A 25,042-nucleotide genomic window follows, 5' to 3' on the forward strand; every position below is an offset into this window, starting at 1 on the left:
AAAGCAGGCTGTTGCTTTTCAGGGTCAGATTCCTGTGAGGTTTAATACAAACCACTTAAAAATGCACCTCAAGCCCAGTAGCACCCCACTTCCCCAGAGAGACCCCCAGAGACCCAAGCCAGGCACAAACCAGGTGCGAAAAGCACCTGCGCTCCGTGTTCACTACCGGGATCTCTCCCCTGAGTCTTACTGAGTATTGATCGGTAATTCCTAACAAGCTTGGAAATCTGAAGAATACAGGAAGTTACGCCGAAGCAGAACGTGATGGGGGTAGACTTGCTTTTGGCAGTGGAATCGGTAAGCGGGTAAAAATCACCCCCAGGGTTGCGTTAGGACTGTAGATACAGGATGAGCCCGAGGTAGCAACAAAAATAAGGTTACATCAGGTTAACGCAAGGTGTAAGTGCCCTGAGTTAGCAGTCGATGAATGGCTCACGCAGCTCAGTAAGGAACGCAGCAAGGCTTTATCAAGAGTCTTAAATACAGTTATACCGCGCTACACGCTTCTATTTTTGGTGATCTACTCTAAGCCGGTAACACGCATGTGTAATAGAAGTCTATCCATATAACAGACACATACGTACATGAATGATGCTTGTCACCACTGCATTATTTAGAATAACTCCTGTAAACCATCCGGAATGTTTGTTGGGGAAAGGACAATAGAATGTTAGAGAGTCTGAAAATCCTTGTTAGGACCTTCGGTAATTAATTACTAACTAACTAACACAGGATATCAAATTGGAGATGCAGTACCACCGCAACTAGGTTTTTAAAAAGTCATAAACGAAGGACCACAAGGAGCGATGCCAGAGCATAAATATTCACAACAACATACCCTGATTCAACAGAATGAGGATTTACACTCTAATGCAATTTGGAACCATATCATTATCCATAAATAAAGTAGGTCTCAAACACTTTTACTGGGTTACCTTCTTTGAAAACATGCTGTAAGTCAAAAATCTAATCTAATTTTTTTCCAGGGAAATGATATCTAAGGGGTATATGGCCAACTTTTATTTATATCACCATAAATAGCACATTTCACCAACTGGCACCTTTTAATTCTACCACAATAAAGCCAAATAAATAGAAGAGAATAATTCCATAAAATTTATCATGTATCACAACCATCAGAAACTACTGTAAAGACGTTCCTGTTTTTTCTTGGGGTTTCTCTCCTTGAACTTACTACTACAAAGCAAAGGTGCTTGTCAGGACGTGGGATTCCCAGGATATGATTTCTTTGCCTAGACAAGCATTTTGGGGAGGCCACTTGGAGAGCTGTCACCTATCACTTGACTCTTTTAGAAATACTGACCCAGGATGTCTGGTTGCTTACCCCCTTTTTCTCACTTGACCTTTCCTGAGAGCAGGTACAAGTACTGAATCCTAACTGCGCACCTGTCCACGTTGCTCAGCCACCTCACCTGTTTAGGTCATGTCATTCCTGAAGACCTGGACAGGACTCAAAGAATGCCTTCCTTGCAAGGCCTCACCTTGCACCTCTCCCTTCCCCTGAGAATTTCATCCTTTGATCCCACCCTGTGTCTCTACTTCGCAATAGTGAAAACTCTTCAAAGCTTTTGGCTGAAATGTGACCACACTCAAAAGCACAAAACTTTTGCAGGCAAATAAAATCAAATGCCTCCCCACCTGAGCCTCGAGTCCCAAGCGTCACTTCGTTAGAAGGGTGGGTTAAAGGGGGCACTGGAGGGCTGCTCGGTCCTAAACTGCTGTTTTAGCAAATTCCTAAGGAAGATGGAGGATGTGTGATTCTAAGGAGGCAGATTTTTTCCCTGTGAATATGCAAGAACATAGAAGCCCAATAGCTGCCATCTTCCAGAGCAATCCGGTTTTTATGAAAATGCTTGTAGAGTGACTTTAAGGACAGGTTTATGGGCCTCTAAGAAACTCCATTTTGTTAATCCAGCTGGGACTCCTCCTCCTCCCTCAGAGAGAGGTCAGAGGCTGGTATTGGTCTGCAGCTCTGAGAGGCAGAGACCCTGCTCTTCCGGGCCGCACTGACCCTGGAAGCCCCAGGAGGCCTTCTGCGCCTTGGAAAGCAGACAGGCTAAGTTTATTTGTGGGCTGCCCACTTGCTGTATGTGGGTATAATTGGCCAAGCACCATAAATAAGTGTCAAGTCGCCAGGATTCGAAGGAGCTTGTTCAACTAAACGTGAGAAGTACCCGTGTTTGTTATGAGGGAAAAATCAAGTACTGAAATCCACATTTCCCTGAGCAAAGTCTCCCTGGACGAAATGCAAGTCCTGAGCTCCAGGTCAGCACTTCCCAAAGTGTGCTCCACGGAACACAAAATTAATGGATTTTTAAAGGGTTTCCCTAGAAAATGGGGTTTCATTGGTTGAAGGAGTTGGGGCTACACTGGGTAGAATGAAGCTCCATAGGTTACTTTTGGTCAGACTTCTCAGAGCCTCTAACTGCACCACCAGGGGATCTTCGAGAAGCTACAGGACTGGAGTTTGGGGACCCCAGTCTAGGGAACACCATCCCAGACGATGCATGAGGCTACGACCTGCAGCTACAGGAGATAAACTGTAGGCCCTGAGCTGAGACCCGAGCATCCAATACAGGAAAAAAGGCTCTTTGCCTCCAATGAAGATTTTCTGCAAGTGTGTCCGCTTGGTCACACCACTATTTCATGACAATTTCTCTCTGGTCTAATCAGAGATACTAGATGCAAAAGTGCCTGGGCCCGAGATCCACAGTCCTAGCCTCCTGCCCCTATTTAAGGAAAGACACAAAGTCTGGTGCCAGCCAACAATGCTAAAAATAAATTTCGTCTAAAAGAGCTTCTTGGCTAGTCCTGAAGGGATAGTCAATACTAGCAACATAATCACAACGTCAAGGGCAGTTTATAGCCATAGGGAGAAATCGGATTTCCTGGGAGGGAGGACGCCGAGCGGGGTAGCCGTGCGCGTACGCACAAGCACGCGCACGCACGAGCGCACGCACGCGGCACCCACACACGCCCCCCGTCCGTCCACGCACGTTCCTGTGAGCGGCACCACGTTCACTTACCAGACACCCCCGGCGGTCTGTAGCTTCTCCTGTGTCACGTCCGGTCTGCTCTGGAGTCTTGTCCGTCACGCTTCTGAGAAGTCACCTCTGTCCTCACACCCACCACCCTGTCCCACGCTTTGCCCCCTTCCCCTTCCATGGCAGGGTCCGGTCCTACTGGAGTCCGCACGGTCTCTAGAGGGTCCTGCTCTTCCCTACCACCGCAGCGGCCCCCGCACAGGGGACCGAGTGGCTCTGCCTTGTCTACCACCCCTGCGGTCTACTTGGGGGGTCCCCCACTCTGCGCATGGGCACACCCAATGCCTTCACCGCTCCTGCGCTGACCCGCCCCTCCCTCCCCATACACACCGTCCACACACCGTCCTCACACCGGTACGTGTTCTTCCTTCGTAGCTCTTGCCAACTAGGCTTCAAAGCATTCCAGTGGATTCATCTCTACCCCATTCTCAGTACTCGCACAGAGACTGGCACGGAAAATGCTCAGTGCTTCTGAACACATGAAAAGGACTCTCAAATTCTGTTCATCCTAAGCTCTGAACGACACACATCATAAACTTGGGCGTATGGAAAAAAGAAGCAAACGTGACAGCAAGGGATGAGAAAGACTCCAGAGCCTGGAGGGAGGAAATGTCAAGCCCCTTGCAATGGCTCTGGAAATCACAGTTTAAATGTGTCTTGTAAAAATGGATTTATCTAGGTCCCAACTACATGCAGCACTATCACCTCCACGAAAAGCCCAGGCCTGACATGGGAGGCTTGCAATACCTTTTAAAGTGGTGATTAATCCACTTTTCACGGTCACATGACCATTCTGATGGAAGGGGGGGGGAAGGAGCTTATGTCTGTCCTTGTTTACTGGGTTGGGCATTTAGCCACATCACACCATTTAAATCATAAAGCCTCCTTTCCATATTGGGGGTGCGGGTGGCGGAAGCTTTTATCCAAGTTGCTTCCTTATTTAAAGTGGCCAAACTAATAAAGTCAAAGTTATTTGTTGTTTCAATCCCAAAAGGCATATCCAGACTGAGTTCTGTCTCATGATGGCAAAACGGACCATCCTTCTTGATGTCCGGCAGGACACACCATAGTTGGTGTCTGGCTTCCGGAACTGAACACTGCTTCCTCAACACCAATAGGAATTATCAAAAAAATCAACCATCCTCAATAATCCCATCCCCACACAGACATGGGTAGGTACAAATCATTCCCAGGTTTAATCACCCTAAATGCACAATTGGGGATGGGTATTCGTACTGGAATGCATTAGAGAAGAAGCTTCAACGCCTCTTCCTCCTGACCCTAGACTGGATCCTACACTAGTGAGGGGGAAAAAATGCTGTAAAGGATGTTACTGGGTCAACCGACAAAACTGGAATATGGATGGTCAAGTATCATACCAGAAAAAAAAAATTTTTTTAAGTTCAGGCTGACTTAAAGGGAGACAAAAACTCTTCGGTGTAGGACTAGTAGCCCCTCACCCTGGGAAATCCTGCACACGCGCACACACACACACACACACACACACACCCCCAACATCACCTCATTCTCCCAGAATCTCTAGGAGAAAAGCATTTCTGTCTTCCACCCACAGAAGCAAAAGCACACGAAGGTCAGAGGGACCGGCCTAGCACGCTCAGGACCACGGGCAGGTGAGCCCAGAAGCCACCCCCAGGGCGCCAACCCTCTGCGCACGGCGGTGAACTCCAGAACACCAGACACGCCGGGCACGCGCACCTTTCTCCGCGCCCCGCGGGAGAGCCACGCACCGCAGGCGCTTTTCAGGAAGCTTCGACACCAAGGCAGCCCCGAGTTAGGAGGCCCGCGCATGTAAGACAGAAGCTGCGCCAGGAGGGAGGGAAGCAACAGAACCCGAGTCCGAGGCGCGGCAGGGAGGCAGGCCTGCGGGGGGGCCCCCCCCCCCCCCCGGTGCGGTTGGAAGAAGGGCGTTTACAGCGCGGACACACCCACACTGAAGCGCGGCACAGACACCCTCGAAAAGCCCTGGCAGGTGTGTTAGAGTATCCGTGCGCCTCCATCCCCCACCCCGAGTGGGGGCCGTCGGAGGGGGGGGCACGTGGAGAAATGTGCTTGCGGCTCCTTCGGAGTCGGTCTGCGCGCTGTGCCAAGGGATACCTGTATTCAGAGACAAGGGCATACAAGACAGATCCTGACCTGTTTCCTTCTATTTCCACCTGAGAATTACCGGGCACCTTCTCCACGTTACACCTGTGGTAGAGTAGAAAGAACACCGGAGTCAGAAGACCTGGGTTCGTGGCCCAGCCCAGCTCTTGCTCCTATGTTGGGTGGCCTTGGGGGAACGCGTTTCACTTTTCCAAGCCTCAGACTGTGCGCCCACCTGCCTTGCCTACTCAGGGGATTTGGGGGAAGACCACACGAGGTTATGAGTGGAACCACACTCTGAGAAAACACACAGTTCTCCAGAAATGGGGGGAAAACCCCCCAAAAACCATTTCCTAAGGCCTGAGACTTTTCCTGCTTCTCTTACACAAATGCCTGCTGCTCACTTCTGCTCTGCGCATGTCCTAGGGGTGCGTTAGGACACAGGTTCCAACCACTGCCCCGGAAGGGGTGCCAGTCAGGCAGCGCTGGCTGGGGAGGGGCCGGGGAGGGTGACCTCGCCGAAGTAGCTGTGGCCTGTCCCTGTGCGGGCCGAGCTCCTCCTGCGTCAGCGGGGCCTACTACTTACCTCAGAGAGCTGGAGGGCACGATGTGACAGCAGCCCGCATACGCACGGCACGCCAGAGGACACCAGCCAGGTAGCTGGCTCTGCCAACCAGACCTCTCATCTTTGCAAGTAAGTCACTTCGACTGGGAAGGACAAGGAACCAGCCCCTGAGGCCTCAGGCCCTTCCACGGGCCTCAAAGGAAGCCACTTCAAGTGAGCCATCCTGAGCCTGCTACACTGGTGTCCCTTTGTGCGGCGGCAAACATCGCAGGAGAAACCACCCTCCCATCCAGACCTCACTCCAGGGGAGGCCGGCACCCTCTGGCATACACAGCCTATGTGGGGCCACCTAGAAAAATCCCTTCTCGGAGCCACTGCCAGCTCTTAGCAGGGCTCGAGGCACAGCAGAGGGGGGAAAAGCATCAACCGGGGAGAACGGAGAGGTGGGTGGGGAAAAAAGAAGAATGAGCTGGAATGTCTGAAAGAAGAGGGAGGAACAGGAAGGAACATGATGGAAAAACGAAGCTGGGAAGGTCATCGAGGCGGGCCTGCAGAAGACAACCTTTCCCACGCTGAGAAGCTGGGCCATCATGGGGTGCTCAGTGGGAAGCCACGCAACGTTACCAGGGAGACAGGATCAGACACACCTCCCAGAAAGGCGGGACGAGGACCAGAAGGGAGGCAGGGGACAGAGGCAGCAGGTCAGGCCAGCCACAGGGAGGGTCTCCTGCTGAAGTGTGTGGGCCCACGGAAGCCGGGGTGGCCAGGACAGATGCTCGTGCGTGTGGTGAGGGAACCTGGTCTCTGAGTGCGTATCAGGAATAAGGCACGGGGTTGGGAGCACTTTTTCTGCTGCGCCTTTGGGACGCTGGGTTGGTGATTATGTGAAACCATGGGGATACAGAGGAAAAACAGACCACGTTGTCTCAGGACCTGCAGAAATGGAGGAAGAGGAACGTGGGCAACAAGAAATACTATCTTAGACAATTTATAGAGCAGGATATAAATAATTTGGACAATGATGGGCAAGGTTCTGTGAGTTGAAACTAATGAAGACTGGAGATCACAGGGGATGCGAGGCTCAGAACAAAAGAGGTCCCGGCAGAATAATTTCGAATGATTTGGGTAAGGAGTACATGGGGACAGACCTACCCAGGTCAGCGATCTGGTCACCTTAGGCAGGGGAAGTAAAAAGGTACAAAATACCAAAACCACAACAAAAAAGGGTTCAAAGAAGAACAGAGTGATGTGGATTTGGTTTTAAACATCTGTTACTACAAATCTATTTTGGAGAAGCAGGAGGAACAGTGGTATGAACAGTCCGCCCTGGACCGAAGCCTCTGGATGGGGATCAATGCAGGAGAGCCCCCCCCACAGTAAATAACGCACTTCAGATCAAGCACTTGAGAGGAAACCTTGGAACAAGACAACATTTTAACAGGAGCCCATCCATTCTGGAGAATGGATCGATGAGATGTGGACCTGCAAAGACAGCGGCTCTTCCTCAATGGAGGGAAAGGACACAAGTGACTTCAGGGTGTACAGGACGTAAGCAAGGATGCTTAGGTCCTAAGGTTGGCAGTCTACCGAGTCCGTCCGTGCAAAGGTGCTAAAGTGTATTGGAAAGGTGCTAAATACAACAGAAGGAAATGAAATGTCGGCTCTCCTTTCCCAGGATAAATGTCTTCATAAGGATAGTATTTTTTTTTTTTCCAAAAGTGACCCTAAACACAAGATAATGTCTCTTGTGCCCTCCTATTACGAGCTCATGTGACCCCTTCCCTGAATTCCCCTGTCCAGCCACCTGTTGGAAGCAAGACCATGTGGCAGGAAGACTATCTCCTCCAATGTACGGTGAGCGAGTAGGGTTAAGTATTTTGAGGCTTTTTTCTGTTTGTTTTACCCTCTGGCCCTATTCCGCAGCACGGGACTGGAAATAAGGGAGGGTTGCCACAAATGTTTCCAGGATGAAGGAAGGATTTTCTACAATGTGAGGACAGCTAGTATTCGGAACAAGCTAAGGCCTTCCACCATTCTCAGACATGTCGCCAAGGCTTCTTAAAATTCAGGGCAAGAAGAGGACAGTCCCTACTCAGGAAGAGCAGCAGGGCCTCAAGAGTGTCAGGGAGGAAGGAGCGCATCTGGCACCAGCCCTGCCCCCAGCCCGGGCCAGGGTTTCATCCACCCATCAGACCGGCCGGACAGGTCTCTCCTGCCTCCCCGACTGCTTCCCTGTGTCCGTCCTCAAAGCTGGACCTGAAGTCCCAACTGTTGGCAGACGGCAGGGCCAGTCCTCCTGGAATGCTATAGTCCTCCAACAACGGTCAGGGAGCAAGGAGATGACACGACCTCATCTTCTGTTTCCAGATTCTTCAGGGATGAGAACAATGCTCAGATTTGAAAAGTAAGGCACAATAAATGTTGAACAAAAGCTACCAATGGGAGAGTCGACGGAGCATAGGAAGGCACTTCAAGTGAGTCCAAGTTCCAACTGCAAACTAATTACATCCTGAAGGCGTGTGCGGATTGCTTCTAATCATGTCTAAGAAATCACAAAGACTAGAAATGGAGTCAGAAGATGGAGAAGAGTGCCAGTGTCCCCATGTCACCGTGCAAAAGGACACGCGAGGCTGCTACGCTTGATGTGGACCCTCGGTTTAAAAAAAAAAATTTAGAAGAAATTATTCAGATGCCACGGGGCTATTTAGGGAAGATAAATAACATCATTTGAGTACCAGTAGGGGGTCTCCTAGAAAAAGCCATGGCAGGCTAACCTCATTTCATTCTTTCGGCGGGGTTTCTAGGTAGATAGATTGGAGGGGCCATGAATCTGGTAGCTCTTGGTTTTAGCCTTTCTTGATCGCCTTGACGAAGGATAGATGACTGTGCGTGACATGATGGCATGGTCATGTGAGTCTGCAGACGGTTAATCGACTTTAGGGACTACTGGTTACTACGTTCCTCTCAACCTGAGGTGATTTTCAGGGGGCACAGGATAGAGACCTGCCCTTTGCCCTTTACAAGTTTCTCAGCAACAGCTTATAATAAAGCTTCTGATGAACCCCCCCCCCACAAAAGACTTAGACAAGGAAACATTTTTTTTTAAAAGCCTAAAAATCAAGTTATAACAGTAGACTAGAAAGATGGGACATGAATCAGTTAAATGGAACCGGCAGAGGAAAGAATGAAGTCAGTAGATAGAGGTTCAAAAAAAAAAAAAAAAAAAATCAAATGCTTAGTTGAAGGCTAACCTTGGCAGCATCAAGTGAGAAAAGAGCTTTCTGCATGTTTTGGGGAATGGAAGCTTTTCAACAAGCCCGTGTTCATAAAGGTTAAGTCTGTGTCAGAGTTGCTGGAAAACGTTAACGCGCTCTTGAGTCACGGTAACAGAATATTGGTATCCAGCCCAAGCAAGCTAACCACCCTGCACTTAGCCGTCAGAATACCTTCGGCATTCCGGGGGCCGTATGTTCCATGGGACACTAAGAAGGCAGGATATGCCCAAAGAAGGGGACCAGAACGATGCACGTCTAGATATCACTCAGAGAGCAAAGGGAGGGGTTTCAACCTCAAGGAGAACGTCCTGAGGTGCGTACGCTATTCACAAAGGACACTTCTTGACATGAGGAAAAGGGTTACTCTCTGAAGGTCCAAGGAGAACAAATAGCTAGAAGACAGAGGCTGCATCGATTTTAATATAGGAAATGACTCTTGTGCTTAGAGGTGTCCTTCAGGGTCATGAGCTGCCCCCTAACACAGTGAACTAACCCTTGGGAGTGTCCACACAGAGCTTGGATGGCAGTCTGTCCAAGGTGGTGTGGGGGACACGCCTGGGTTGTGGGAAGTTGGACCAGGGAGAGCTAGAGCCCTGAATCCCTCTAGAATCTTTCCCTTATCCAAGCAACTCTAAGGCACGTCTCTAGACTTGGGACAGCTCTCCGCAGACTCCACACCTCACCACCTCGCTCTAGATCTCATCCCAGGGGCAATTTTAAAGGGTTACAAATGCAGATTAGGATGAATCCCTTTTCAAAGAAACTGAGTCTTAGGTTAAATATTACATAGTCTTAGAGCAGGATTTTTAAAAACCTTCTATGGAAACAGAAAACAATGCATAATATAGTAAGTCAAAACAAACACTGCTTGATTTGGGGGAAAAGAAAACGACAGGAACGAGTTGTAGCTGACCAGTGCTACCTTTAGATAGCAATTCCTGTAGAAGGATTTTTACACTTGTGAATCACACAAAATTACTGGCTCTTTGGGGTCACATTTTAAAAAGTATCCTCCTAAAAAAAAAAAAAAAGCCTGGCACTGGAAACAAAGGGAATAAATGGACGCTTAAATTATCCTAGTTCTTTGTAAAAAAGAAAGATACATCTGTCCCAGAATCATGCAAGAACTTTGAAAAAACTGTCTCATGAGAGCTAATTAATTCTTATATATCAGTTAAATATAGATGCAGTTCTTATTTAATACTCCGCTAATCTGTGTGACTGTCAGAGCCCTAACATTTGGCTGGGGCGATAGGAGGGAGGGGAGGACTGGTGGTATTTCTTGCACAGGTAGGCTGAGTTACTATATTAGTAGCTGACTTTAATGGTACAGAAATCTCAACACATGGAAGGGTAGGTACATTTCCCAGCAGTATTTTCTAAATCCAACAAAAATGTAACAATGTATCCAATTAAGGCCCTCCTAATTTGAGAGCCTCCTACTTGAGAACCAAGTTGGGTAAGAGAAATAAAACACAGAAATACTCGGAATAAGTGCTTTTTCTCGATTACGAACACGGACAATCCATGAAACACGCAGCAACGACTGAGTACCTACCTTCTCCCTAGAACGCACCCAAAGGTGAAAGCTAACAGAACGGGCCGTAGGAGGGTACTTGTCAAGGAAGGGTTAAATAAGTAATTGAAAGCAGAGAAAGGGGAGGGGGAAAAAAAGGACTTAATGTCTGCATGCTAAAATATTTAAATATTCTCTCCGCTACAAGCAGAGATATATGCTCAATAATCAGTCCCAGGGAAACCGTGTTTTCTGTTTTCAGGGGGAAAAAAAGGGATGGAAATCCTATGGGCAAGGACACTTCCTTTCAAGCGCTCAGAGCTCCATTTACCCACCTGAGGAGGTAAAGTAGTCTGAGAGGCTGATTATCCACCAGCTTGGCCTGTATTAGCTCCTCAAACTCACAGACGGCCTCTGGAGGCAGCTACCGTCCTCCTTCCATTTTGTGGATGAGGAAAACAGGTGCAGAGGGGGTGAGGAAGCTGCCCCCGGTGGCCCCCAGGGAGTAAACGCTGGGGTTAAGACTCAAACGCGGGTAGCTGAACCCCGGCGAGGCTTGTCCCGTCAGCTACCGGGCTGTGCTTAGTGGAGGGTGTGGGATGGAACCTCACGTCTGGTGGGGGTTTCGAGGAAAGTGGTCAGCCCACAGCTATGTGTTTCAGGAAGTCATAAACCCAAAAGGCCATGGAGCCAGCAGGTAATATAAAGGAGTCGAGTGGGCCATGTGGGAAAGGCATGATGACAAATGGCCACCAGCATGCCACACTGGACGGGTGTCAGCAGGTGATGGGGAGTGGGGGCGTGCCCCAGAGCAGGAGGCCCACGGGGAGGGGGTGGCCACGTCTCCACTCCCACCAACTCTGACCCTAGGGAAACTTGGGTAGAATGTAGCATGATCTTTAGGTTTTTCGAAAAGAACGGGAAATCCCTGAAGTTTCTAAGAAATCTCGCCAGTTTTACGTGTTTGCTTTCTTTTTTGTCCTCCCTTCCCCCACCCCAACAACATGAACCATGAAATAAATCAATCTGTTGGCAATATGTGGTCCGCCAGCTGGTGACCTCTTTTACACCGTTAAAGGAGCGAGCTGTCACCTGGAATAAAAGGCTTCGCTTTAGAAGCCAAGAACCTCTTCCTGGCTCGTCCCAGTGTTCCCGCAGCCCTAGACTCACTCAGCAGGTTGCGAACAAGGCACACCTGGGCAAACTGACAGATGCCACGCTCTCCTGAGACCAAGGCAAAAGCGTTGGTGGCGTATGCAAGAGTGATGCTCTCTACTTATTTTTCCTTGCACCGGGGGCTGATCTAATAAGGCAACAACGTCCAAGCGGGTTTCCTGGAGACCGTTCCTGCCTGTGGCACATCTATTGGAAGGGCTGGGGACGGAGAGGAACTTGACAGAGTTACGGACTCTTGGTTTACAAAGAAGTCTGCATGTTCGCTCTGGTCAAAGAAACGGACTTGTGGCCAAATTTTCCTTCCTTGGACGGCTGTCATTCCCCTGTGTCAATGAGCAGCTTATCCAATCCCAATATAATGGGGGCTGCTCTTTGTCGCCACTTCCGAAATAAGCAAGGGGATGCACTTGTAAAAAATAACAACAAACAACAACAACAACAAGTAAAAAGAGTAAGCAGAGAACCCAAAAAATCTGGGACCCGAAGAGAGGCATGAAATTCTGACTCTTTCCCACACACCTCCTCCTGCTACTTTCCACCACTTCTGGAAACTCCTTACAGATAATATCACGAAGACCTACAATAAAACCTCTGGGTAGAAAGGGTCTTCCTTTTTATACTACTTTACCTTTATAATGAGGTTTTCTTCCTGGTATAGAACAAGTACTCAAGTCACAGTGAAAAACTAACACCACAACTTAGTTATTCATGTTAAACACTCCCAGGTGTACAGAGCAACGCTAGTTCATGTTTAAAAAAAAAACAAAAACAAAACTGGTAACCAAAAACTGATCAATGCCGCTATGCCATCGAGAGAAATACAATGTGTAATTCTTCTGTTTCCTATCGATTCTTCGATTGGAATGAGATGTGGTCTTCCTATGAAAACTGCATCACGTGATTATCAAGCAGAAACCAAAACAACTGCCCAAAATGCAGCCCAACTAGTTTATCCACTGCATCGGGCTGACAGACACAGGTCTGGGGATACCAGTGTCCGGCACAGATTTCTCAACATTACACTGAAAAGTTCCATGAACACGAGTGACATCTGCTGAAATGCCATGCTGTCCAATTACGAAGAAGGAGATGGTTGGAAACGAGCGCTCAGACATTCAAGTGTGTTGGAAGGAAAGAAGGAACGGCATTTTTGACGAAGCATCTGTTTGGTTTTCAACAGTGTCTTGACACGAAATATTTACCTTAAGTATGCTAGGATTCTTCTCTCCCTAACGACTCAGCCCCAAAGTATAATTTCACACTACCACTCCAAATCCTTCCTGTAAAGGATGGTATTCCAGAGATCCCGAAGATTCATCCTCCAGCTTAGACTTTAATTTTGTAATCTAAGCCCCTGTTTCCAAATACCTCAAGTAACAGCTGACAAAACAGCATTCACATTGCAAGAGCAGCCATTGTGAACATGGTACAAGGCTCCTGACACCTTTGGGGCAAAAGCCGTGAAACGTAAACTAGAAAGAACCTTAACGCCCCAGCGCCCACCTTCCTAAATCTTGCTCTGTGCCGAGTATCAACCATATCCTTGGCGAAGGTGATCAAGGTGTAGGAGTGAAACACTCACCTGTCTTTGTAGTTTATCACAGTATCGATGATGGCGTTCATCTGCTTCGTCAGTTTGGGGGGATTTGGGGAGAGTTTCTCAGCCGGAGGGCGGCCTCTTCTCTTCTTGGCCTTCTCCACGTCTTCCTTTGCAGGATCTTTATCCACATTTCTTCGTCTTTTTCGCTTCTTGAGCCGTACTTCCTCTTCCATTTCTTCCAAATTGCCGTCTTCAATGGCCTGGTGTAGCAGGGAACGAAGGAGGAAAATTCAAGACAGGAGAATCACCAAGGAAATTTTTAAAAGCCAACCTGAGTAATAAGAATAAAATGAAACTAACAAAAATAAAATAATAATAAAAAAAAATAGAAGTTAACAGTAGACCAGTCAAGTAAGAAGAGCAAAGACCGCCATATTGAATCAATGCATCTTTAAACCAAGTCTAATCCGTGAACAAAATATGTTGAAAGCCGGAAACACTAACCGTGAGAAGAAATGACGAATACAAAAAGAGCTATACATTTAAGTATCTGAAAGATAACTGAATCCAAATGAAATTTTAGCTCTATGTAAGAAAAAGACCTTAATTGTCTCATTACTGTAAAGGGGGGGGGGAGGACGGTAAAACAAAACGAGGGGTGGGTGAAGAAAAAAAAATCCAAGAATACATCCTTACAATCGTACAAGCTCCGACCCTTCTTTGAGGTTTTACATCAATTTACTCATGATTCACAACATAAATCAGAATTCCATCCAGATTTTGTTCTAACGTAGCAATTAGTAAACAAGGAAACAGGAAGTACAAAGCCACATTCCTTGGTAAACGCACTTAAATCATCTGATAAAGAACACACACACTCACAAACAACAAACACTTTTTTTCCAATTACCTGCAAACGCTTGCTTTAAACCAGAGCCAGCAGCACTAATGCAGAGAGATAATAAAATAGCTATAAAAACAACCAGGTATAAAAGAAACCTGTTCGTAAATGGCTAAAAGATCCATGTGACAGACCCAGAAGTTTAAACTTTCTTTTTCCCCCCCACCTGGTAAATCTCACAACTTAGGAAAAATAAAAGAAAACTGCAATGAAAAAAAAAATAGATAAAAAGGAAATTTGACCATGAAAAAGAAATTTTTTAAAAAAATCCTTTAAATTACATTTCAAGATTGCTTTCTCACACAAAATAACTGATGTTGTTATTTGCTCCTCCTGCCTCTCAATATTGCTTCCAGTATGCAAATGCTAATCAATCCTTTCTCGTAGCTCAAAGAGCCCTAATCATAAAGCAATTACCTTCATTTCTCCACAGCACCAAACATGGCTAATATTTATGATCATGTGAGTATAACAATCAATATAAAGAGTGATTACAGCTCAGACATAATTTCTTTCACTTGTGTACAATGCCTCCTGAAAAAGAAAGGTTTTATGAAAAAACCTGGTGCAGAACACAAAACAACCTGGCATGTGAAAAATGCTAGTGGGATTAAAAGAATGTTTTCTATGCATCTTTCCAATGTGCAAACCCAAAGAAGCAACATGCACACAGACAAGAATCCTAAGGGACAGTCTGAGGCTAGGCCTTAATAATCAAAAGACAATTTCCATCACAATCCTACAGTGTTCAGATAACCACTATGAAGGAGGCGAGATCTGATGAGTTATGAGGAAAAAAGGAAAAAAAAAAAAAAGGAAAAAAAGAAAAAGCTCCACATTATTTCATTAATATTCATTTGCCTAAAAGCAGGACACCCACTATACAGCTAAACACACTGCAGCTAAGCGAAGATGAAGAAAAGGAAATTGTCCCGCAAATCTTGGAGACTGAACATGCTAATAATAAATACAGCATGCAAGGCTGTCAACAGTTAATGGTACTGCTCTCCTCAGGCACCCAGTTGCACACAGAAATACGGAGAACACCGGCTTTTGATGTGTTACACACCTACACATGCCTGGGATGTAGTTCTACTGAATCTTCAAGACGGCAACGAAAAAGGATATTTACCTTACCACTATCAGCAGGCCGGCTATCGGAAATCACAGTTAGTGGGGATAAAATTAACAAGCCAGCAAAGCAGCGAGCTGCTAGTCTCTTCATCAGCTGATCAGGAAAAAAAAGAGAGCTGGGGAAAGGCTATGTTTTCATATACAAGTAATTTTATTTTACTGAAAATTTAATACTGAAAGGATTGTGGATACTCAAATCTGCTGTTTCATTCTACCTACTACAAGGCCCGAAGCCTTCCTCCTTCAGCCTGTTTTAATATTGACAACTACTTATCATATTTTTTCCCCCTTATTATTCCAGGCAGCAGAATTAGAGATTTTTTAGCTCAGATGGTTTCTGATTCTTGCTCTCATTTTCACAATTAAGCCAATAAGAAAACAAATTAATATTCAAATTTATTTTTCAAAATTGAAAACAATTTATGTTTTGGGGGGATTTTTTAAAAACTCATTTTAGTGCTTTAAACAACAACAACAACAACAAAAAGGCTGCATGTTTTTGGAGCAAAGATTTTTTTTTTTGTATTAAAATTTTTTTTTCATTAAATCCATGTCAGTAAAAGCAATGTGCATGTTCTCAAGTTCAAACATTTTAATACAATGTCATTCTTTCTCCTTAAAGAAAATCCCAAACAACTGTGACACTTTCCTTTCAGTTTCCTGCTGTAATATTTTTCATTGTTTTTCTTTTCAGTGGGGTACATGAAGAGGGGGAAGCAGTGAAAGGGACAGCTCTACGCTCACCCCTTCCCCTTAATTTTGGAAAAATAAAAACAAAAAAAAAAAAACCCCACGGAACAAAGCATAAGCTCGTGATATTTGGACTTATCAATCTCTAAATCTGGGAGTAGCTAAGAAGCGAAAACAAATTAAATTGCAAAAAGAACTAGTGGAGACAATGTTTATGACAATTGCTAATACGTGCAGATTCATATTAAATTTAGGTTTGGGAATCACAAGGAAACACACAAAGTACTGACCATTATTCCCCTTAAATCAAGGTTTTATGCAGGAATGCAGTCAGCTACCAAACCTCTTCCCTCCTCCCCCAAAGACCCCAAACACATCCATATGCAGTACTTTACGTTCAAGGATTTCTAAGGGTCTTTTTCTAATGGAAATCAATTCACTAAATATTTCCCAGTGCTTTTCGCACTTAAAGAAGTAGAGTAAGATATACTCCTGCATGGAAGTAAAAATTATTCGCAGAAATTTAAAACTGTTCTTTTATTATTATTTTTTTAATTATTTATTAAACTGACTCAACTCAGTGCTAGGCGGGGTGGGGGGGGCACACCAAAAAAAAAAAAAAACAAAAAAAAAAACTTGCTACACAATGCTAAAGTACTACCCCGAAAAGAATGCCCTTCCAAACCTTTTACCAGCACAATAATGAAATAAATCACAGAAGCAAACCCCCAGTTTCCGACTGGTGACGTGTTGCGCAAGAGTGCGAGCCCTAATTCAACATACAGACGGCTCCCATGCCGAACTGCCTCTAGATTTAATGAAGTGAATAGGAAGGAAGTCGGGGGAAAAAAAGTGTACAAATAAGAAATTAACACTTTCCTCCCCTATCCAAACGGCGAGATACAACTACAGGGAAGTTTGGTGAGGGACTTCTTTCCTTAAAGGCACACTGCACCCATTTGGCTCCGGATGTCACTTAAAAAACCCTTCTGGTGATAAAAATCCCCAGCCAAGTTAAAATAGTTAAGCATATTCCAGCCTGCGTTTTTCCTGAATGAAGCTGGGAATTACTCCTTCCTCCACTGGATGGCAACCTTTTCTTCCCCCCCTTCTTTCGCTTTCTTTCTTTTCCTTTCTCTCTTTTTTAAGAATACATTTTCACGACACAGGATGTGCAAGAACGAGATGCAGACTGGCTCCTTCTTCAATTAGCTCTTAAGAAAGCAGCGTGCGGGTTCTGATAACAGAACGCAGGAGACCGTTGTGCAGGGCAAGCTGTTTTGAGAGCAAACACTTTTTGCAGCTTGCAAAAAGCACATGGCAGACCCGACCGGGAAATCGTCCACACGTGGGTCTGGTCCGTGCCCCTCTCTGTCATCCTGACACACGCTAGGTCTTTTAGGGAAAGACAGACAGTGCAGGAAGGTGGCATTATCCTTGTTCTTAACCCGTGCTGTAATGGGGCGCTATTATACCTGACTTCACAATACTACAGGGCAGAACAGAAGGGATCCATGACTGTGAATAGGTAAACAGGGACAAGCAAACAAAAGCCATGGGCAACTCCGGGGCATTGTTTCGCTGTGGCTGCCTTTTCCACTAGGGATCTCCAAGCCCACCTCTCAGAGTGGCACAGCACCCCCCCACCCCAAGGGTGGAACAGACCATCTTAAGAAAAAATCAAAAGGAGCAATTCTAAAGACATCTAGACAATGCATGGGAAATTTCTTGGAGAGGAAATGGGAGATTCCGTATTCTAATACCTAACTCTGATGTTTAAATATCACTGTTTCTGCCCACCGACCAGGTCTTCTTGCTCTCTTTGGGGGGGGGGGGGTCGTTCTCCCATAGGAACTTGCATTAGATTCCAGAAGAGTATCCTAAATACTGCTGGGGTGGGGGTAGGGCTACAGATGGAGGGCTAAACATTAAAACATGTGAGTTAAGACAATTCCAGCTCAATACTACACTGCTTTCTGAAGACCACTCACACGTCGTGAAACTTGATTCTAATATTAGGGGAGGCTAAACCTCTCTCAAGCCCTGCTGAGACCCTGGAAGCCTGTAAGACAGGCAATGATCCCCAAGACAACCAGACTACCAGCAGCAGTGGCAAAAAAGTGGACTTTTAAAGAAACTTTTAAGACTTCACATATGGGAAATTTTCTTACAATAGGGATTTCTTTTCTTTTTAATGACAGCAACAAATCGAATGTGGAGTTCTTGCCCAAAATGCCATCTCATTTTAGTCGCTTGGTTTAATAAAGACCGTAGCAATTCTGGATACAGAATTTCAGACTCTGGGCTTGGGACAAATTTTAGGTTTTTGATCATTACTACCCCCAAAAGCAACCTGTTAGATAAATCGGCATAAAACCCAATTCCCAAGGTAGAATAAGCCAGACCAAGAAGGGACAAATACTGTAGGATTCCACTTACATGAGAAAGAAGAACAGAGGTTGCCAGGCATGGAGTGGAGGGGGGAGTGGGGAGTTAGTGTTCAAGGAGTGTAGACTTTCGGGCTGGGATAGTGAACGAATTCTGCTGTATATAGGATGGCCGCACAGCCATCTGCTAAAACGTACGTACACTCGGAATGGTGAAGAGAGTCAATTTCGCATGATGTGCTTCTTACCACAAATGAAAAAAGAAAAGTCACGGGGTTGGGGTGGGGGTGGGGGAATCCAACTCTGTAAATATTTAAGAAACAAACAAACCCAATGGCAGGTTCCTACGTGTTCCTACCACCTAAACACACACCGCACAATACCAGTGAAATCTTGCTAGCTTTCTTTCCCGCCTCAGACCTTACAGCATTTTCAACAGGTAGCATGTTCCATCTTGCCCCCACCAGGGACTAGGAGCCTTTTCCAAAAATCCTCATCCATTCAAAGGTTATTAAGGTAATACCCAGGATGTATGAAAATACCTGTATATGATGGCATGTCGATTCACAAACCTTACAGTTTTGTTAACAAATGCCTCAGATAGTCAAGGAAAGAGAGGAGTTGATCTAAAAGGGGTTTTGTTTTGTGTTTTTTTTTTTTTTTTAGCATAGTTTTTTTTTTTCTTCACTGTGGGGCAATCAACTGATGACCCATTCATTCAGGGGACCCTCTTTTCTTCACTCATTCGGCAAGCACCTGGGAGTTGGCCATTGAAATGGGCATTGCTGGCCATTAAGGGCAAGTGCCTGGAGCCACCATTAACCAAATTCTCGTACAGTGAGCTTTTCGGTTTCTTGTTCAACCACTTGAGATTACTTTTGCAAAAACGAACCAAGGTGCTCTCTTTCCCCCTAATGGCATAAGGAAGTTATCTAAGAAAACCTAGGGGAAGCATGGGAAAAGGTGAGCTTATACAACTGAGAAAAGGCAAATTAGAACCGTATTTCAGGTAAAAGCAATTACGGGGCGGGAAGAGAGGAAAAAAAAATATGAACAGGAAGTATAAACTTATTTCAGCCACAGGATCAACTAAGAACCCATAGGGTACCTTTTGGGGGAGTACTGAGGCCAGTACTCTGTTCAGAGCATGACTTTTAGATTGAGTAGAGGGTGGCCCCAGCAACATCCAGCCCCGTAGACCCTACCACATTACAAGCACGATGCACAGACACCCTTGTTCCCACAACTTAGGCACGCGAGACGCTCCAGCTCCCTTGGGTGGAATAAAGAACCGGACAGAATTTGTGAGCTAGCAAGACGCTTAGACAAACGATGGAGAGTGAAAAGAAACACAGTTCTGCTTTCTTATCCTGAGACCATTTATCAGTTACTATAACTCACAACGCACTCGCCCCCCCACCCCACAAGCGAGGCTTCTCAGGCAGGCCTGGGTCATCTCGTACTTCGGGGTTCTCTGTATATTAAAAAAAATGAAAAGCCCAAAGAAGGTAACAGATGGTGGCGTAATTTCAACGCTTACAAAGACTAACATGATGTCTCGAGATAGACAGGTAAAGGACAATGACGGAGTATCACCTCATCTGAGGCCCTCGAGCCAAAGAAATGGTCCTCATTGGGGCTTGCTGGGGACACGGAGCCCTCCTGAGGGCTTCTACACTGCCCCAAGACAAATTCTCGGAGCTATCACCCTCCCCCCCTCCGTGGGTGAAAAGCATCAAAACCCAGCGAGAGGGTGGTTCAGAGCAGGGTGTTTGTTCTGTGGGAGGCAGAGGCAAAGACGACCAGTAATAGACAAATTAAGGGAGGAGAACATGTAAGTAACACGATGCAAGAAATCAAAAGCACTGCAGCCCGAGGCCGGCCGATAGAGGAAAGGGTCTCAGTTTCAACCCATCTGAAGATACCTGGCATCGTGAATACTTCCAATGTCCCTACTATCATCACCAGCAGCGGCAGCCCCTAACCACGTATTGTTTCCACCGTGGCCAGGCATTTGGCGCTATGCACACATGCGCTCATTTAATCCTTGCAACAACACCAGGAGGCAGGTATTATTCTCATCAGGCTACCCGTGAGGAACCGGAGGCTCTGAGAGGTGGAGAATCTTTCTCCAGATCCTACACAGGTAAGTAGCAGAGCCAGCATTTCAGCTCTGAAGTTTGGCTGCCTAAGCCACACCCTTCATCACCGTATTTTCTACTTTACAGCACAAAGGAAGACTCCGAACCATCAGGAAGAGGCTGATTATGCTGGCGAGGCTTAGGTGAGTAATACATCTGAACACAACCGGGTACATCTTAACAAGACTCTCACACATGTGCCGTGCTTCCTTTGCACGGAAGTGCGGGACCACACACGTGACCGTGCAAGTCCAAACTGCAAAAAAGCCAGTCCAACAATCAGAACACGAGGATTGTTCCATGCCCCTTACAAACGTACGTAGAAAAATTAAAAACTCTTATTACTGTCGGTAATATGTGCAGAAGAAAATGTAAAACATAGTAACATGAATATCTATTTAGTACACGGACTTAAAACATTAGAAACAACCATTAAGAAGTTTTTTATTTTTGGGGTAACAAAAAAAAAAGAAAACCTTATACGTTTTGGACAGCATTTGCCTTCCTCTTCTCATTAGATAACCTAGGACATAAAACATGCCGCTTTCCTAGGCCTTGGCAAATTGCCAAAGATCAGCCCAACATTTTACCCTCTGCCCTTTTAAGGTCGTAAAGTAGCTCAGATGAACCCTCTGATGTGGAGGAGCTGGTTTGTCTCTTCATCATCTCATTTAAGCAGTTTTCCTCATACACCTGGCTAAATTCAACAAAATTCCTCTGGCTGAGTATTCGGGTCCTCCCTTTATGGTCCCTCTACGACCTTCCGGCTTTCTTCAGTTCTCCACAGATGGGTCTTCCAGAAAAGACCCGGCTCCCCAGCAGTCAGCACCGGATAATCATGGGAAGCTGCTGCCCGAACTCATCCCTGGAACCTGGGGGCACACGTCACAACAGTGCCCTCGTCTGCCCTGGACGCACAACCAACCCACCCAGTTCATTCTGATTTCGGCTTCTGAAACCATGCAACCAGCCTCTTCTGCAAGAAAAGGTTCTTCTCCTGTCTCCTTGTGATCACCGTGCTCTTTCAACACACAGGTGCACTTCAACGCTTTGGCCTGAACACCAGCCAAGGGGATCGGGATTTACATATATACACAAGTCTTCAATTCAAAGTAAATTTCAGTTTCAACTAAAATACACTGAGACGACTTGAGCTTGATTTTTTTATATTTTTATATCCATCAGACTGTTTCCCTAAGAGAGCATGAGCGGTGGGTGGGGTGGGAGGGGTAGAGGGAGAGAGAGAGACTCTCCAGCAGGCTCTACGCCCAGTGCGGAGCCTGACGCGGCGCTCGATCTCACAACCCCAAGATCGTGACCTGAGCCGAAATCAAGAGTCAGACGCTTAACCAGTTTCCTGCTGGACTCCTGTCTTCACACCTGGTACCACGTTTTCAAACCTTCTAGTCACATCCAATTTCACTTTCTGTGTTGTTGTTTTCTGCCTCACTTTCTCGCCTTTAGTGGCCAATTCCCACTCTTGATGATCTACTTTGGCTAGAATGTCGTGTGAGTGTATCACCAGGAGACAAGGAGGCACCACAACCCCACGCTTCACAGTCTGTCCCTGGACTGAGTCACTACTACTCAGTGACCAGTCACCAACATATTTTGCAAGAAGTGATGGGAATGGTCTTGGATCATGACGTGCACCTGTTACTGACACAGTGTGGACTAGAGGTCTAGTAGCAAAGTCTGTACTTTATTCGATGACACAGTATACCATGCTTTTATGGGTCCCTTCCTGGACTCATACAGTGAGGTCCTAACGCCTGGCGTGCCTCAGAATGGGACTATATTTGGAGACAGGGCCTTTCAAGAGGTAATTAAGGTAGAAAGAGGTCATTAGGATTAGGGTGAGCCTGAATTCAGCACATGGCATCCTTGTTAGAAGAGGAGACTGGAACATAGTGCAAAAACCACGTGAAGACACGGGAAGCAGCAGATGGGATCTGTAAGCCGAGGGCGGTCACGGAAGATACCAACCCTGTGGACACCTTGATTGTGGACTGCTAGCCTCCAGATCCGGGAGAAAGTCAGTTTGTTCTGTAAGCCAGTTAGTGGTGTCTAGTTCTTGCAGCCCTAGCAGACTAACTCATATGGTAACTGCAATTTGACTGGGACTGAGGTTTTTTAACTCTACCATGGTATCTATCACGGAACTGTGTGTGTACTGGAAGGACGCTGCGTGAGGACCGCCTTCAAGAGCCTAAACATCCCTGCGCATAAGAGATGACAGCCATTGTCTTTCATGCTGTCCCAGGATCTAAGGGAAACCGCCCTGCCTGGAGCGCTGGCTGCCTGGCTGCAGTGTTCTCTGTCGGGCAAACTCTCCCTGGCCTGGTCTCACCTGGTGGTACTGGGACCGGCGCCCTGTTCTCAGGGTGGCCTGTCTCCAGGCTCGTGCAGGGCCTGGCAAGAGGGTCTCGGCATCAACAGCAAAGTCCCCAAATTAGTTCACTTCTTCTAGGGATTTGGACTGCGAGCATGGAAGAGTGGGTCCCACTGGTGCGGGTGTTGAAACTGAAAGGAGCAAAGAGAGTCGCTGGTCCCAGGGAGGCTGTAACTCCGTATGCAGAGACACATACTCATAACTGGGTAGGCCCGTGCAGGTACACGCAGGCATACACACGTAAACACGCACACACACATATGCACATCCATGCACAAATACCACTACAGTGTCAGCAGGGGAGGGCTCGACCCCAGTTTAACTTGAGAAGCCAACTTGGACACCTACGATAATAGCTACGGATTTAGATTTGCTCAAGGTGGGTCTATGTAGCACTTCTAAATACACGTAAAGTTATTGGTCAAGTTGAACTATCCTCCTTTTTTAATGCCAGGTCAGTAAAACTAAAAATTCAACACAGAACTTTGAGCCCTGGTTAGCTACAAGCTATGGGTGTTCTAACACCATTTGTCATGCAATAAACCTTCAAACAAGCCTCATCTTAAAGCACAAAGGAACAAGAACAGAGGTAAGGAAGACCAGGTTTTACTGACGAGCATGCTTAACACTACTCTGGCCTTGCACGGCTCCCGTGGCCTCCTAGGGTGCTAAGCCAGGACTAGAAGTTTCGCTGGGAAGCAGTGGCTGAAATCTGTATGGGCAGCGCTGGGGAGCAGAAGAGGCAACAGCAGGAGACCGGGTCACCTGAAACATGGTAAGCGATATGCACAGTACAGACACAGACAAGGACTGGCTCTACCTAGCAGGGACATCCATACGCAGAAAATGTCCCCTAAATGCATTCCAGGAACAGAGCACCTAGAAAAAAAAAAAATTAAGAGGATGCACACCTGTCAGTCATTAAATCTGAAAAGGCTCCTTCAATCCACCTCCACTTAAGGCCCCGACCACCGTGAGGACCCTCTGCTCGCTCCTCCTGGCACGCAGGCCAACCCTCGGTGGTGCGCCCAAAGATCTGGATGCCAGTTTCACTTGTTATTACAACTACGTGATTCAACCGGAGACGACGGAAGATGAAATACAATTGTGCAAAGACACAGGCCTCGCATTTCTAACAACAGTGAGGACGGTGAAAGCCTCCATGAAAGGGGAGTGGCTTAAAAACACAGAACGACACTGCCGCATTTGGCAAGGGCTAGACTCCTAACGTGTAGAAAAGTCTGTACTCCGCGTGCTTGTAAGGCTCAGGATTCTCAGGTGACGGAGGTGATCACTAACTAGGACGGGGAGTCCGTTCAGAACGACGCTTGCGAAGTCTTCTAACTTTGTTACTATACTTCGGTAAAGCTGAACTTAAAAAAAAAAAAATTCTCAGAATGCCAAAACTGGAAATCCTAAGTGAAACCTAATAGGGTTACTTATGCAAAGAAGACAAGTCAAAGGACTCCAAGAAGAAACTTTAGCCTTACGTAAAAATGCGGCAAATAGATACCCATTATGTTTCCCTTTAAAGGTTTCATCTACTTTAAGTGACATTTTCTCAGCTTAACATTTTCATTGCCCGACCCGCTGTGGATTAGGATTATTTCAGTGAGGAAAGCTTCTGCTGTTCTTTCTTTCCAGAGTGAGAGTCAAAAGGAAAGTCACACTACCTTGCTTGCTCTCGTCATGGAGGCTTTTGTCTCCCGCCGTAAGATCTAAAGAGCTGGATTCTGGATTTTTCCTAAGTAGTTGTAGACGGCATCCCATTGGCCAGATCTTAAATATTTCTTTCATCAGGTTACTGCCCTACTCAAGTTGCAAAGTGAGCCCCAAGACGCCAACTCTACGTCTCCCCGCCTGGACTCCAGAGGTCTCCATCGCCTGAGCCTACCCCCTCTGGCCTGCCATTACTTCCTGGCCCATGACCATCCACACGGAGCAGGAGCAGAACGCCAGCGCCCCGCTCTAGCCAGCCGTATTTATCCCCACCCTCGTGACGCCTCTCACACTTCTCACCTGGAGCGCCTTTCCCAATCCCTCGTACCTGTGCACGTTTGCGCCGTGCGTCAATCGTCAGCGCGCTCCCCACTCAGGATCTCGCCCAGCTGTCACATATCACTCGGATCTTTTTCTCAGCGAGACCGTGCCTTACTT

The 25,042-nt window shown here is 46.5% G+C and overlaps 1 protein-coding gene across 8 annotated transcripts in view; it reads right to left on the reverse strand.

Annotated features, from left to right (window-relative positions):
• Positions 1-25,042, reverse strand: part of SMARCA2 (SWI/SNF related, matrix associated, actin dependent regulator of chromatin, subfamily a, member 2) — a 170,567-nt gene that overhangs the window by 24,081 nt on the left and 121,444 nt on the right. For 7 of the 8 annotated variants that reach the window (XM_026519290.4, XM_026519293.4, XM_026519294.4 and 4 more), the window contains exons 28-29: positions 13,283-13,500; positions 5,220-5,273 (exon numbers count right to left, since the gene is read on the reverse strand). In XM_026519290.4, coding sequence (XP_026375075.1) covers positions 5,220-5,273; positions 13,283-13,500 — 272 coding nt within the window. The remainder of the gene's footprint in view (positions 1-5,219; positions 5,274-13,282; positions 13,501-25,042) is intronic. The other variant, XM_026519295.4, reaches the window with a different exon arrangement.

This window comes from Ursus arctos, unplaced genomic scaffold (genome assembly GCF_023065955.2).
Source record: "Ursus arctos isolate Adak ecotype North America unplaced genomic scaffold, UrsArc2.0 scaffold_33, whole genome shotgun sequence".
Lineage (NCBI taxonomy): Eukaryota > Metazoa > Chordata > Mammalia > Carnivora > Ursidae > Ursus > Ursus arctos.